At 53.0% G+C, this 14,161-nt stretch overlaps 1 protein-coding gene across 3 annotated transcripts; it reads left to right on the top strand.

The window, feature by feature from the left end:
- The first annotated feature begins 961 nt into the window (after positions 1-961).
- On the top strand, positions 962-12,172 carry KCNK6 (potassium two pore domain channel subfamily K member 6). 3 transcript variants are annotated; one of them, XM_017506602.1, is made up of 4 exons: positions 962-1,415; positions 7,491-7,886; positions 8,371-8,590; positions 11,766-11,901. In XM_017506602.1, the coding sequence occupies exons 1-4, from the start codon at positions 1,094-1,096 to the stop codon at positions 11,767-11,769; spliced, it is 942 nt and encodes a 313-aa protein (XP_017362091.1). In that variant the 5' UTR covers positions 962-1,093; the 3' UTR covers positions 11,770-11,901. The 3 variants fall into 3 exon arrangements, with proteins under 3 accessions (XP_017362091.1, XP_017362092.1, XP_017362090.1); XM_017506603.2 differs by lacking the exon at positions 8,371-8,590 and having other exon boundaries at positions 11,766-12,172; XM_017506601.2 differs by lacking the exon at positions 11,766-11,901 and having other exon boundaries at positions 8,371-9,735.
- The last annotated feature ends 1,989 nt before the right edge of the window (positions 12,173-14,161 follow it).

Here is a 14,161-nt window from a genome sequence, read left to right as displayed (position 1 = left end):
CTGGAGGCAGAAGTGGAGAGACTTACAGGAGACACAGAAGGAAAAACATCCTCTTCTATAAAGGCAGATATTCATGGTTCTGCCAGGCTTGTTTCCATTCATTCTTCATGCTTCAGCTCAGCTAGCCCCATCTTCAGGAGGCTCTCTTGACCTCCCTAGGCAGGGTTGGTCCCCTCCTCTGGACTCCCAGAGCCCTGTAGGGCTCCCTCATTCCAGCCTTGATCACTGTGCTTCCTTCATCACAGCCTGACCACTCTGGGCTGGCTTTTTTTCTTGTTTTTAGAGATGGGGTCTCATGCTTTCTCCCAGGCATAGCTCACTGCAGCCTCAAACTCCTGGGCTCAAGCAATCCTCTGACCTCAGCCTCCCGAGTAGCTGGGACAACAGGCGTGGTGTGTCAGCCTCCCCGTTAGACTGGAGTCCCATGAATGCATGGCACATGACAGTCTAATCATTACTGCATCGCCAGGAACACCCAGCGAGGGGTCGACACAAAATGAGCATTGAACAAAGATTTGGTGAGTAGCTCAGGATCCCCACTCTGTCCACGTGGGCACAGGGGACACCTGACCCTTCGGTGTCCACTGTTCCCACTCCAAGGCACACGACTTGGCAAATGGAGAAGGAATTTGGATTGCAGTTTGCCCCTTGGTCCGTCAGCCGCGCGCTCTGATGTAGTGCACAACCTTAGCTGCAGTGTGCAATGTGGGGCGACTCCTCGGCCTGCGAGCAGAGATGAGAGTTCAGATTCCTCCAACATAGGGAACCAGCCCTTCCAGGAGGACGAGAAGGAAGGAATGAGGGGAAGAGAGGACTACCTCTACCCTTTCCAACCCGTTGGTCTCCAGGGTCTGGAAGCACTGGGCTCCACCCTCTCCGAACTAACACCTGGCGGTTGGGCGTGCCTCAGTTTCCCGGAGGCGGGGCGTTCCTCCGTCGCCGCCGCCCCCGCCGCCCCTTTTTCCTCTTCCTCTTGGGGCATCTGCGGCCGCGCCTCTAGCACTCCCGGAACTGAAACTAGGCGCCAGACGGTCCGGAGGCGGGGGCCACGTCAGCGGGGCCACCCCGGGCTCGCGGGGTCCCGGCGGGCGCCATGCGGAGGGGTGCGCTCCTGGCGGGCGCCCTGGCCGCGTACACCGCGTACCTGGTGCTGGGCGCGCTGCTGGTGGCGCGGCTGGAGGGGCCGCACGAAGCCCGGCTCCGAGCCGAGCTGGGGACGCTGAGGGCGCAGCTGCTGCAGCGCAGCCCGTGTGTGGCGCCCCCGGCCCTGGACGACTTTGTGGAGAGGGTGCTGGCGGCCGGACGGCTGGGGCGCGTCGTGCTCGCCAACGCTTCTGGGTCCGCCAACGCCTCGGACCCCGCCTGGGACTTCGCCTCTGCTCTCTTCTTCGCCAGCACGCTGGTCACCACCGTGGGTACGTAAGCGCCGCCCCGACAAGGCGACAAGGACCCCGGATCCCCACCTCACCCCAACCCCCTCTGGGCCTCGGATCCCCGGAAAACCCCCCAGTGAGGACCCGGGACCCACGCTCGTGTTATCCGCCCCGCTTGGGGAGCCGGGTCCAAGCTCTTCCTCCTAAGCAGGAAACAGCCAGCTCCCCTGAGAGTACCTTTGCAGAGAGCAGCTGGGACCCCGGTCCTCGGTCTTTTTTCTTTTTCTTTTTTTTTTTTGAGACAGGACTCACTCTGTCCCCCAGGCTGGAGGGCAGTGGTAGGATCTCGGCTCACTGCAGCCTCCCTCTCCCGGGTTCAAGAGTTTTCTTATGCCTCAGCGTCCTGAGTAGCGGGGATTACAGGCACGTGCCACCATGCTTGGCTAATTTTTGTATTTTTGGTAGAGATGTGGTTTCACCACGTTGGCCAGGCTGGTCTCAAACCCCTGACCTCAGATGATCCGCTTCCCTCCCCCTCCAAAGTGCTGGGATTATGGGCATGAGCCACTGCCCTGGGACTCCATTCCTCGGTCGTAATCCCCCCGGTGACCTGGGTCTGTCCAGTCTCCTCTAAGCCTAGGACTGTCCTCAGAGACCTCCAGCAAAGACTCAGGACCCTCCGTCCTTCAAGGGAGGTCCTTGCCCCCTCTGGACCCAGGCCTTAACCATGCCAGGACCCCTGCCCTTATCTCTAGGCTGTACCTGCCACCCTTGCAATGTTTCCTGACCCTCCAGATATGTCCTTCTGGGAAAACCCCCTGGAGAAACCCCATCTCAACCTCCTCCTGACCCTGGTGCCCCAGCGAGGACCCTGAATCTCCAGATCTCTCAGGATGCCCTCACCAAAGACCTCCCTCCTGGCAGAGATTCCTCAATGAGGACCTGGCTCCCCCATCCAGGACTTCTGCCCTTCTGGACCTAGGCCTCTGCTGCAGACCCCCATTCCTCTCCTGGCCCGGTACTCCCCAGTAGGCCACTCTGACCCCAGACACAAAACCTATCCCTAGGTACCCCACCCCATCTTGACATCTCCCCTGTATGGGGTCACCCTCAGTGCAGGGTTTTCCTCCTGACAGGGACACCACCTGTTCCCTCTAGACCTGGGACACCCAATTCGGCAGCCCCAACTAGGGATGTGTCAAAAGGACCCACCATGGAGGGGGCCTGAGCCCCTGGGAAATCCTGGGGAGCCAGACTTGGGAAAGCTCTTTGTTGGCAGGCTCTGCTGCTACCCCAGCCCCTTCTCAGCCCCCAGACTTCCTCTTTCTTTGTTGGGGATTTGCTGGGGAGAGGGGCCGGAGCAGGGCTAGCCCAGACTCCCAACTCCCCCTCCTGGCCAGCAGTAGGGGGCAGCTTTTGCCTGTGCTCCCCCGGCTGCAGAGCTGGGTGACTTCTTATTAGCTGACCTCCCCTGGGGCTTGCCCACGCTGCCAGGGCGGCCCAACCTGCTTCTGGGCTTCCCTGGGTCATGTGTGCGCTTCCTGCCTCTTGCCAGATCCTGGCTTCTAAGAAGTCATCCCTGGTAGGGCTGGTGAGGGAAGCTGGACACAGGTCAAGCCCAGCCTGGCAGCATCCCTGCTCAGCTGCGGCTCATTGCCAGGCCTCAGTGTCCTGCCCCATCGCTAGAATGGAGATAATAGCACTCCCTACTTCTCTGTAATAGCAATAGTCTGACAGACGACTTGCCAATGCATCCTTTTTTTTTTGAGATGGAGTCTCACCCTGCGGCCCAGGCTGGAGTGCAGTGGCACGAACTTGGCTCACTACAACCTCTGCCTCCCTGGTTCAAGTGATTTTCCTGCCTCAGCCTCCCTAGTAGCTGGGACTACCCACATGCCACCACACCCAGCTAACTTTTTGTATTTTCAGTAGAGACAGCATTTCACTATGTTAGCCAGGATGGTCTCAATTTCCTGACCTTGTGATCTGCCTGCCTCAGCCTCCCAAAGTGCTGGGATTACAGGCATGAGGCACTGTGCCCCACCACCAATGCCTGCTTTAACTCAATCATCACAACAGCCTTGTGAGGCTGGCGCCTTCATTGGCTCTGTGTTTTTAGCAATGGAAACCGAGGCCTAGAGAAGTTGGGTAACTTTCCCAAGGTCACACAGCAAAGATGGCATAGAGTAGAGATTTAGTCAAGGCCATTAGGCTCTAGAGTCTAATACTGTTAGCCAACACACCGCACTACTTAGAATAAGGTTGCTGTGTGCGTTGTAGAAGAAAAAAAAATTATTCTAACACTTGTTAAAAATGGAAAGTTATTGTTGTAGAGGAGAGACCATCACAAAGGGCAGAGAGACTGAACTCAACTCTGAATATAGCAAAGACAGCTGGAGATTTATGGCTAACAAGTAGAATAAGGGAGTTGGTGGATGGAAGAATAGTAAGAAGAGGGACATTCGGGTAGGGAGATTCTTGCTAAAGACTGGCCAAGGACTTAGATATCAAGAGGGGTGGATGAAGTCCAGGTGCATTGCCTCACACCTGCAATCCCAGCACTTTGGGAGGCCGAGGTGGGCAGATCACCTGAGGTTAGGAGTTCGAGATGTGCCTGGCCAACATGATGAAACCCCATCTCTACTAAAAATACAAAAATCAGCTGAGCATTGTGGCAGGCACCTGTAATTCCAGGTACTTGGGAGGCTGGGGCTGGAGAATCACTTGAAACTGGGAGGCAGAGTTTGCAGTGAGCTGAGATCGTGCCACTGCACTCCAGCCTGGGCAACAGAGCAAAACTCCGTCTCAAAAAACAAATAGGCCAGGTAAGGTGGCTCACGCCTGTAATCCCAGCACTTTGGGAGGCCAAGGCAGGTGGATCTCCTGAGGTTAGGAGTTCGAGACCATCCTGGCCAACATAACAAAACCCCCTGTGTCTACGTGGTGGTGCGTGCTTGTAATCCCAGGTATGTGGGAGGCTGAGGCAGGAGAATTGCTTGACCTAGGAGGCGGAGGTTGCAGTGAGCTGAGATCTTGCCACTGCAGTCCAGACTCAGCATTAGAGCAAGACTCTCTTAAAGAAATGAAAAACAAACCAAAAAAAAAAAAAAAAGTGGATGAGGAATTTGATCAGATATCGGGGCGGGTGACTTGTAGAATTCTTGCTAAAACTAGACCTACTTGAGAATGGGACTCAGGAGTCAGGCTGAAGTGTGGTCATGGAGGGAGTCTGTCCGTGTGAAGCGCTGGTAATAACTGATGTTTACTGAGTTAATGTTGAGTGTTTTCATTATGGGTGGAGCCTTGAATGCATCTGGAGAAAACCAATTAAACATGATTCAGAGAGCCCTCTTCCCACAATGCCCCTCGTTTGGTCATAGGCCCAAATCTTGGTCCTGGAATTGATCCGGGCAGCCTTGCTGCACTTGAGGCAGGAGGAAGCGGGTAGTCCTACCTGGAACTGGGAATCGGAGGGAGGAAGGGAGCGTTACAATCCTTGCAACTCTTCCCACACTCCTGCTATGCCCTATCCCAGCCTGGTAGGAGTACTACCACATTTGAGGAAGGGATTGTTGCTTTTTTTTGAGACAGGGTCTTGCTCTGTCACCCAGGCTAGAGTGCCATGATGCAGTCATAGCTCACTGTAGTCTTGACCTCCTGGGCTTAAGTGATCCTCCCACCCCATCCTCCTGAGTAGTTGGAACCACAGGTGCACACCACTGCACCCAGCTTATTTATTTATTCAAGACAGAGTTTTGTTCTTGTTGCCCAGGCTGGAGTGCAATGGTACAATCCCGGCCCACCGCAACCTCTGCCTCCCGGGTTCAAGCGATTTTCCTGCCTCAGCCTCTGAAGTAGCTGAGATTACAGGCATGCACCACCATGCCTGGCTAATTTTGTATTTTTAGTAGAGATGGGGTTTCACCATGTTGGTCAGGCTGGTCTCGAACTCCCAACCTCAGGTGATCTGCCCACATCAGTCTCCCAAAGTGCTGGGATAACAGGAGTGAGCCACCACGCCCGGCCGATTTTTTTATTTTTTATTTTTTGTAGAAATGCAAGTGGGCGCCCTATGTTGCCCAGGCTGGTCTTGAGCTCCTCCTAGGTGCAAGTGGTTCTCCTGCCTTGGCCTCCCAAAGTGCTGGGATTGCCGGTGTGAGCCACCTTGACCAGCCAGGAAGGGATTGTTTACCAGCCCATTTTTGCAGAGTAGGGAACTGAGGCTCAGAGGGGAGGAGTCATTTGGCCAAAGTCATGCAGGGGGTAGACGGCAAAACAGTTTTGGACTCAGCTTTTTGAAATAGTAGTTGAAGCTTACAGGCCCTGTGCTTTTTTTTTTTTTTTTTTTTTTTTTTTTTTTTTGGAGACGGAGTTTCGCTCTTGTTACCCAGGCTGGAGTGCAATGGTACAATCCCGGCCCACCGCAACCTCTGCCTCCCGGGTTCAAGCGATTTTCCTGCCTCAGCCTCTGAAGTAGCTGAGATTACAGGCATGCACCACCATGCCCAGCTAATTTTTTGTAGTTTTTTAGTAGAGACGGGGTTTCACCATGTTGACCAGGATGGTCTCGATCTCTTGACCTCGTGATCCACCCGCCTCGGCCTCCCAAAGTGCTGGGATTACAGGCTTGAGCCACCGCGCCCGGCCTAAGCCCCATGCTTTTCAAACTCTATGATTTGTCTATTTATAAATACTTCCCTTTAAAAAAAATCTTTATAGAGAGGGAGTCTTGCTATGTTGCCCAGGCTGGTGTCGAACTCCTGAGCCCAAGCAATCCTCCCACCTCGGCCTCCCAAAGTGCTGGGATTACAGGAATGAGCCACTGCGCCTACCCTATTTACAAGGATTTCATGTCATTTGCAAACCTGCCAGGCTGCTGGAGTTTCCCCATCAAAAACCCTTGTATTAATCAGGGTTGTAGTCATAAGTGATACACCTCAAATTATAGTCCCTTAAATAAGAGAGGAGTTCGTTTCTTGTTCACATTCCAGGTAGTCAGTCCAAGTGGTACTGCATGGTCAGAGACCTAGGCTCCTCAGCAAAACCCTGGTGGTCCTCACTCTGTTGAGAAATGTTAAGTTTACCCTGCCCCTATGGTTCTCTTGTGGAAGACACTTTTAAGTTTGTAATTACTGGTAGGCGAGTAACAGCTGCCTACCTGCTATTTTCCTGAGTTGCGTATATGTAGAACACCTGTGTAATAAAAAGAATCACCTGTCAAAGAGCAAATAAAAACATGGATGAATCTCTGCGCCCGGCCTTCAGTCTGAAGAGCTGTTGGTCCCCAGATAGATCCACTCTGTTGTACTATCTGGGTGTCTGCCTCTTAGTACCTTCAGCCTGCCTGGGTGGGGGGATCTCCCGACTGAGCTGGTTCTCGGTATAACTCCTCTGTACAACTTCCATTCCCAAGATCACCTAATGGTCCAAGATGGCTGTGCTGCAGCCAGCAAGAGGAGGGAGGAAAGGAAAAAGGGAGACTGGCATCTCCCCCTCCTTAAGAACCCTTCCTGGAAGTTGCTTGACTCGTTTTTTTTTTTTTTGACATGGAGTCTCACTCTGTCACCAGGCTGGAGTACAGTAGCCTGATGTCAGCTCACTGCAACGTCCACCTCCCAGGTTCAAGTGATTCTCCACCACACCCGGCTAATTTTTTCATATTTTTAGTAGAGATGGGTTTCACTATGTTGGCCAGGGTGGTCTCAATCTCCTGACCTCCTGATCCACTTGCCTTGGCACCCCAGAATGCTGAGATTACAGGCGTCAGCCACCATGCCTGGCCACTTGACTCTTCCATGAATACCTCCTTGGCCGGAGATTAGTCACAGAGCCACATTTGGTAAGGTGGGAGGATTGCTTGAGCCCAGGAGTTCTGGGCTGTAGTGCGCTATGCCACATTAAGTTCAGCATCAATATGGTGACCTCCCAGGAGTGGGGAACCACCAGGTTGCCTAAGGAGGGGTGAACCAGCCCAGGTCGGAAACGGAGCAGGTCAAAACTCCCGTGCTGATCAGTAGTGGGATCGCACCTGTGAATAGCCACTGTACTCCAGCCTGGGTCACAGAGTGAGACCCCACCTCTAAAATGATTTCCCCTTCACTCCCTTGACTCCCCTAGGCTATGGGTACACGACGCCACTGACTGATGCGGGCAAGGCCTTCTCCATCGCCTTCGCGATCCTGGGCGTCCCGACCACCATGCTGCTGCTGACCGCCTCGGCCCAGCGCCTGTCGCTGCTGCTGACTCACGCGCCCCTGTCTTGGCTGAGCATTCGCTGGGGCTGGGACCCCCGGCGGGCAGCCTGCTGGCACTTGGTGGCCCTGCTGGGGGTCGTGGTGACCATCTGCTTTCTGGTGCCTGCGGTGATCTTCGCCCACCTCGAGGAGGCCTGGAGTTTCCTGGATGCCTTCTACTTCTGCTTCATCTCTCTATCCACCATCGGCCTGGGCGACTACGTGCCCGGAGAGGCCCCTGGCCAGCCGTACCGGGCCCTCTACAAGGTGCTGGTCACAGGTAAGCTGGGCGGCTGAGGGTGGGGCTTGGAGGAGGACCTAGCCCTGTCCCTGGGGGAGTTAAAAGCGCATAGTCCGACTCTGGGGCTTCCTTTTTTTACTGAGAGGGAGTTTTGCTGTTGTTGCCCAGTCTGGAGTGCAATGGTGCAATCTTGGCTCACTGCAACCTCCACCTCCTGGGTTCAAGCGATTCTCCGAGTAGCTGGGGTTACAGGCGTGTACCACCACGCCCAGCTAATTTTGTATTTTTAGTAGAGACGGGGTTTCTCCATGTTGGCCAGGCTGGTCTCGAGCTCCCGACCTAGGTGATCTGTCCACCTCAGCCCCCCGAAATGCTGGGATTACAGGCATGAGCCACCACACCCAGCTCACTCTGGGACTTCCTAAAGGGATCCAACTCCACCCTGGGGGGTCCAGTAGAACCGTAGCCCCGACAGGAAGATCTGAGCCACAGGGTGACCACCGCCCCTCCTCCGCCTCTGCAGTCTACCTCTTCCTGGGCCTGGTGGCCATGGTGCTGGTGCTGCAGACCTTCCGCCACGTGTCTGACCTCCACGGCCTCACGGAGCTCATCCTGCTGCCCGCTCCATGCCCCGCCAACTTCAGGGAGGATGAAGACGATCGGGTGGACATCCTGGGCCCCCAGCTGGCGTCGCACCAGCAACTCTCTGCCAGCTCCCACACCAACTACGCCTCCATCCCCAGGTAGCTGGGGCAGGCTCTGCCAGGCATGGGTGTGCCTGGCCTGGAACTGAGGGGCCCTGGTGACCAGAGCTGGCTGTACGGGAATGTCCACGAGCACACGCAGGTGATCCCAACGCCTTGCCGCCCACCGTCTCACCTTTGTTTCCCAGCATCCAGCTGTGATGTGGGGGCGGCACTCCCTGTGCCTGTGTCCCAGGCTCCGCTGGGCACTGACTTGACCTCGCTGTCCGTCCTTTCTCTCATCCTCCTTACACTGTGCCTCTCTGACTCTCTGGCGTTCTCGCTGTCTGTCTTTCCCTCTTGCTGTCTGTTTCTCACTCTCTTCCATGTTCCATCTGTGTCTCTCAATTAGTCACTCATCAATTGCCAATTCTAGGCTCTGGGCTCAGACCTCATTTCAGGCACCAGATCTGTTACTACATCCTGGACAAGTGACTGCCCCTCTCTGAGCCTTGATTTCCTCAGCTGACAAATGGGAAGGATAGATGAACTCATCCCTGAACCTCTCCTGTGTGCTGGCCCTGTGCTAGACAGTGCTGGAGACATAGCTGACGGTGGGGACCTGCTCTCATGGGGCTCGCAGTCCAGTGAGGTGGACAGATCTGTCCCCAGACAGTGATGGCCCCACATGGGCAGGATTTAATGGAGGAGGTGAGGTGATGAAAGCACAGCCAGAGTGGTCAGGGCTGAAGTCTGAGAAGCATAGGAACTAGGCCCAGTCGAGCTTGGAAGGTCAGGGAGGACTTCCTGGAGGAAGTGACGGTTGAACTAATACCTGAAATACGAGAAGTAGGCAGGAAGAAGTCGGACCAGACTCATTTTTCTCAGGTGTCTCCAGGGAGCAGGACCCATGGAGGGAGCCCTGGTGGTGTAGGCGGAATCTTCCCCAGCAGCTTGGAAGGCAGGAAAACTGATACAGGACCCCAGCCCAGATCTGAATGGTGTGGGAGGCGCTGCCCTTAGCCATGACACCATTGTAAGAGCTGTCCCCTTTTGTATGTTGTGCCCTGGAGTCAGCCTGCTTGAGCTCAAATCCCAAGGCAGCCGCCGCTGAGTCTGGCTTGTGTCCTTGGGCAGTCACTCTACCTCTCTGCTTTTGTTTCCTTCTCTGTAAAATGGTGATCATCATAATACGACTTCAAAAGATGATTTCAGGCTGAGTGTGGCGGCTCATGCCTGTATGCCCAGCACTTTGGAAGGCTGAGGAAGGAGGATCACTTGTGGCCAGGAGTTTGAGACTAACCTGGGCAACAGAGTGAGACCTTATCTCAACAACAGTGAAATCTAAAAATTAGCTGGGTGTGGTGGTACACACCTGTGATCCCAGCTACTCCAGAGGCTGAGGTGGAAGGATCACTTGGGCCCAGGAGTTTGAGGCTGCAATGAGCTATGATGGCACTGTCGCACTCCAGCCTGGGGACAGAGCCAGACCCTGTCTCTTAAAAAAGAAAGAAAGTGGACAGGTGCAGTGCCTCATGCCTGTAATCCCAGCACCTTGGGAGGGCCACGGTGGGAAGATCGCTTGAGGCCAGGAGTTTGAGGCCAGCCTGGCCAACATAGCTAGACCCCATCTCTACAAAAATAAAAATTGAAAAAAGGGATGGGGCATTTGAGCCAGGTCCCATGAGTAGACAAGTAGAAAAGGCATGGAGAGGCATGCCAGGTGGGAGGAGCTGTGTGCAAAGGCCTGTAGATGGGAAAGCATGCTGGCCACCAGCTTCCGGCAAGCAGTTTACCGGAATATGGAGGGAAAGGGGGAAGAAGGGCATAGGGGTGGGCGTGAGCACCCCTTAGTGTCCTTAAATGATAAGCATGGGAACCTAGTCTCTTTCCTGAGGGCCCTAGAGGGCCATGGAAGGGTTTAGAATAGGAGAGGGTCATGGTTAGGTTTGGGTTTTAGGATGATCCCCCTAGTTGCTGTGTAGAGGTGGCACAGAGAGGGAGACTGAGGCTGGGTGCCTGGGGGAGGCTGGAGCAGGAACCAAGAGGTAGACGATGGGCCTGGGCTGAGCCATGGAAGGCGGGTGTGGGGACACTCAGGAGCCAAGTGGACAGGCCACAGGCTTCAGGCTGGAGGGACGTGGCCAGGAAAGGGCCTTTGGAGTGGCCAGTTATCCCTGTGATGGGGACTTGGGAGAAAGAGCAGGTTTTAGCAGAGTCATTGAAGCTGGTTTAGAATATGGTGGGTGTGAGGGACAAAAGGGACATCCAGGGGGGTATCAAGAGGTCATGGGGGGCAGGCCTGGGCTCATGCCTATAATCCCAGCACTTTGGGAGGCTGAGGCGGGTGGATCACCTAAGGTCAGGAGTTTGAGACCAGCCTGGCTAACATGATAAAACCCCGTCTAAAAATACAAAAATTAAGGCCGGGCGCGGTGGCTCAAGCCTGTAATCCCACCACTTTGGGAGGCCGAGGTGGGTGGATCACGAGGTCAAGAGATCGAGACCATCCTGGTCAACATGGTGAAACCCCGTCTCTACTAAAAATACAAAAAATCAGCTGGGCATGGTGGCACGTGCCTGTAGTCCCAGTTACTCGGGAGGCTGAGGCAGGAGAATTGCCTGAACCCAGGAGGCGGAGGTTGCGGTGAGCCGAGATCGCGCCATTGCACTCCAGCCTGGGAGTGAAACTCCGTCTCAAAAAAAGAAAAAAAAAAAAAAAAAAAAAAAAAAAAAAAAAAAAAAAAAAAAAAAAAAAAAAAAAAAAAAAAACAAAAATTAGCCAGGCATGGTGGCACATGCCTGTAGTCCCAGCTACTTGGGAGGCTGAGGCAGAGAATTGCTTGAACCCAGGAGATGGAGGCTGCAGTGAGCCGAGATCATGCCACTGTACTCCAGCCTGGGCGAGTCAGAGACTCTGTCTCAAAATACATAAGGAAGGAGGATTGCTTAAGCCTAGGAGTTCGAGACCAGCCTGAGCAACATAAAATACAAAAATTAGCTGGGCATGATGGTGTGCACCTGTGGTCCCAGCTACTCAGGAGGCTGAGGTGGGAGAATCACTTGAGCCCAGGAGGTCGAGGCTGCAGTGAGCTGTGATTGCACCGCTGTACTCCAGCCTGGGTGACAGAGCGAGACCCTGTCTCAAAAAAAGAAAAAGAAAAAATACTTATATTGGATATAATATGTGCCAGGCACGATTCTAAGTCCTCAATACATTCTCTACATTTTACAGATGAGGAAAGGAGGTCCAGAGACGTTAAATACTCGCCCAAGGTCACACAGAAAGTGCAACACCAGGATTCGAACAAGGTTTTGGTTGGGCATCTTTTCCTGTGGGAGCTCAGAAATGCCCGTTGTCTAGCCCTTTCTCAGCCTCCCAACCTCCTCAGCTCCTTTTTGGCTTTGAGCTAAAGCCAACTTGGGGCAGCTAGGTGCCTGTGGGGTCTGGAATTCATTTCTCGCTGTTTCTCCTCCCAAATACCTCTAGGGAAGAAAGTCTTTTTCAGTTCAAGACATTAAAAAGGCCAGGAGCAGTGCTTCATGCCTGTAATCCCAACACTTTGGGAGGCTGAGGCGGGAGGATTGCTTGAGCCCAGCAGTTGGAGACCAGCCTGGACATGTTAACATAACAAGACCCCTCTACAAAAAAATGTTCAAAATGAGCTGGGTGTGGTGGCGCACACCTGTAGTCTCAGTTACTCGGGAGGCTGAGGCAGGAGGATCACGAGCCTAGGAGGTTAAGGCTGCAGTGAGCCATGATCACACCGTTGCACTCCAGCCTACGCTACAGAGCAACACCCTGTCTCAGGAGAAAAAAAAAAAGTGTGTGTTAAAAAATTCAACAGGTATAAAAGAGTACACGGTGGAACGTAAGTCTTTCTCTTACCTCAGACCATGGATGGATGTCTTGGGTCTCCTTCCAGGCACATTCCATGTATGTATCAACCACACGCATGTGTGTGTCATTTATTTCTCACTCTATACAAGTGGCACCTAATATGGTGAGGTGGTTATGATTACAGACTCTAGAGGCAGAGTTCCTGGGTATAAATCTGAATTCTGTCACTCCCAAGCTAAGTGGCTTTGGACAAGTGATTTCACCTTCCTGTGCCTCAGTTTGCTAGTCTGTACAATGGGATGGTAACAGCATCTACCTCAGGGACTTGAGAATTCAGCAACTTCACACCTGTAAAACCCTTAGAGCAAGCAGTGTGTAGCACTCAATAAAATGTTGACTAATTATTCTCGCTTCTGTACTTTGCTTTTCTGTACCAATTGTAAATATTAATATTTTATCACTTTTCTATTATTCTTATTTCTGTACCTTGCTTTTTTCACCAACACAGTGTAATGCAGAGATAATTCCAGAGACATACAATAAGTCTTTTTTTTTTCTTTTTTTTTTGAGACCAAGTCTCTCTCTGTTGCCCAGACTGGAGTACAGTGGCATGATCTATGCTCACTGCAACCTCCACCTCCAGAGTTCAAGCAATTCTCCTGCCTCAGCCTCCTGAGCAGCTGGGATTACAGGTGCTCACCACCATGCCCAGCTAATTTTTGTATTTTATTAGAGACAGGGTTTCACCATGTTGGCCAGGCTGGTCTTGAACTCCTGACCTCAAGGGATCTGACCGCCTCAGCCTCCCAAAGTGCTAGGATTACAGGCCTGAGCCACCACGCCTGGCCACAGTAGGTCTATCTTACAGTTCCTCCTCTAGGACACGCCCCATAAATCATTTCAGCATCCCCTGTTGATGAATATGTGGATGTTTTCCAGTCTTTTGCTGGTACAACAATGCTGCAGCAAACATCTTGCACTTTAAGATCTAACAAAGGGATTGAGTGAGCCAGGAGTTTGAGACCACCCTGGGCAACATAGCAAGACCCTCCCTATACAAAAAATTTAAAAATTAACCAGGTGTGGTGGCACACATCAGCTACTTGGAGGCTGCAGCAGGAGGATCACTTGAGCCCAGGTGTTTGGGACTTGCTTGGACAACATGTGAGACCCCATCTCTGTTGGGCATGTAATTAGCTGGATTATTAATTAGCCTGTAATCCCAACACCTGGGAGGCCGAGATGGGTAGGAAGATCACTTGAGGCCAGGAGTTTTAGACCAGCCTGGTCAAAATTGTGAGACCTCATCTATATTTAAAAAAAAAAAAAAAAAAAAAAAAGAAAAAAGGTCAGCGCAATGACGAATGACTGTAATCCCAGCACTTTGGGAGGCCAAGGCGGATGGATCACAAGGTCGGGAGTTCAAGACCAGCCTGACCAATATGATGAAACCCCGTCTCTACTAAAAATACAAAAATTAGCTGGGCATGGTGGCGCATGCCTGTAGTCCCAGCTGCTAGGGAGGCTGAGGCAGGAGAATAGCTTGAACCCGGGAGGCAGAGGTTGCAGTGAGCCGAGATCACACCACTGCACTCCAGCCTGGGTGACAGAGAGAGACTCTGTCTCAAAATAATAAATGAATGAATGAATGGCTCCAGTGCATGGTGACTGAGTTTCTTCCTTTAGAAGACATCACTGTTCCCTGGCTTGTGGGGCTGGGCTGGGGTGGGACAGATAGACCACCATCATCGATTCATTTACATAAAACAACTATTGTGTGTGGTGCCTGG

The sequence above is a fragment of the Cebus imitator genome, unplaced genomic scaffold (assembly GCF_001604975.1).
Source record: "Cebus imitator isolate Cc_AM_T3 unplaced genomic scaffold, Cebus_imitator-1.0 Scaffold356, whole genome shotgun sequence".
In the NCBI taxonomy this organism is placed as follows: Eukaryota; Metazoa; Chordata; class Mammalia; order Primates; family Cebidae; genus Cebus; species Cebus imitator.
Note: the sequence above shows the minus strand (reverse complement) of the source record. Positions and strands in the feature narration are given on the sequence as shown.

Bases quoted from the DNA above. Each gene is read 5' to 3' on its own strand.
- KCNK6 (XM_017506602.1), top strand. From the start codon at position 1,094: ATGCGGAGGGGTGCGCTCCTGGCGGGCGCCCTGGCCGCGTACACCGCG. The intron at 1,416-7,490 runs GTACGTAAGCGC...TGACTCCCCTAG, and splicing joins CACGCTGGTCACCACCGTGG to GCTATGGGTACACGACGCCA. The intron at 7,887-8,370 runs GTAAGCTGGGCG...CCGCCTCTGCAG, and splicing joins CTACAAGGTGCTGGTCACAG to TCTACCTCTTCCTGGGCCTG.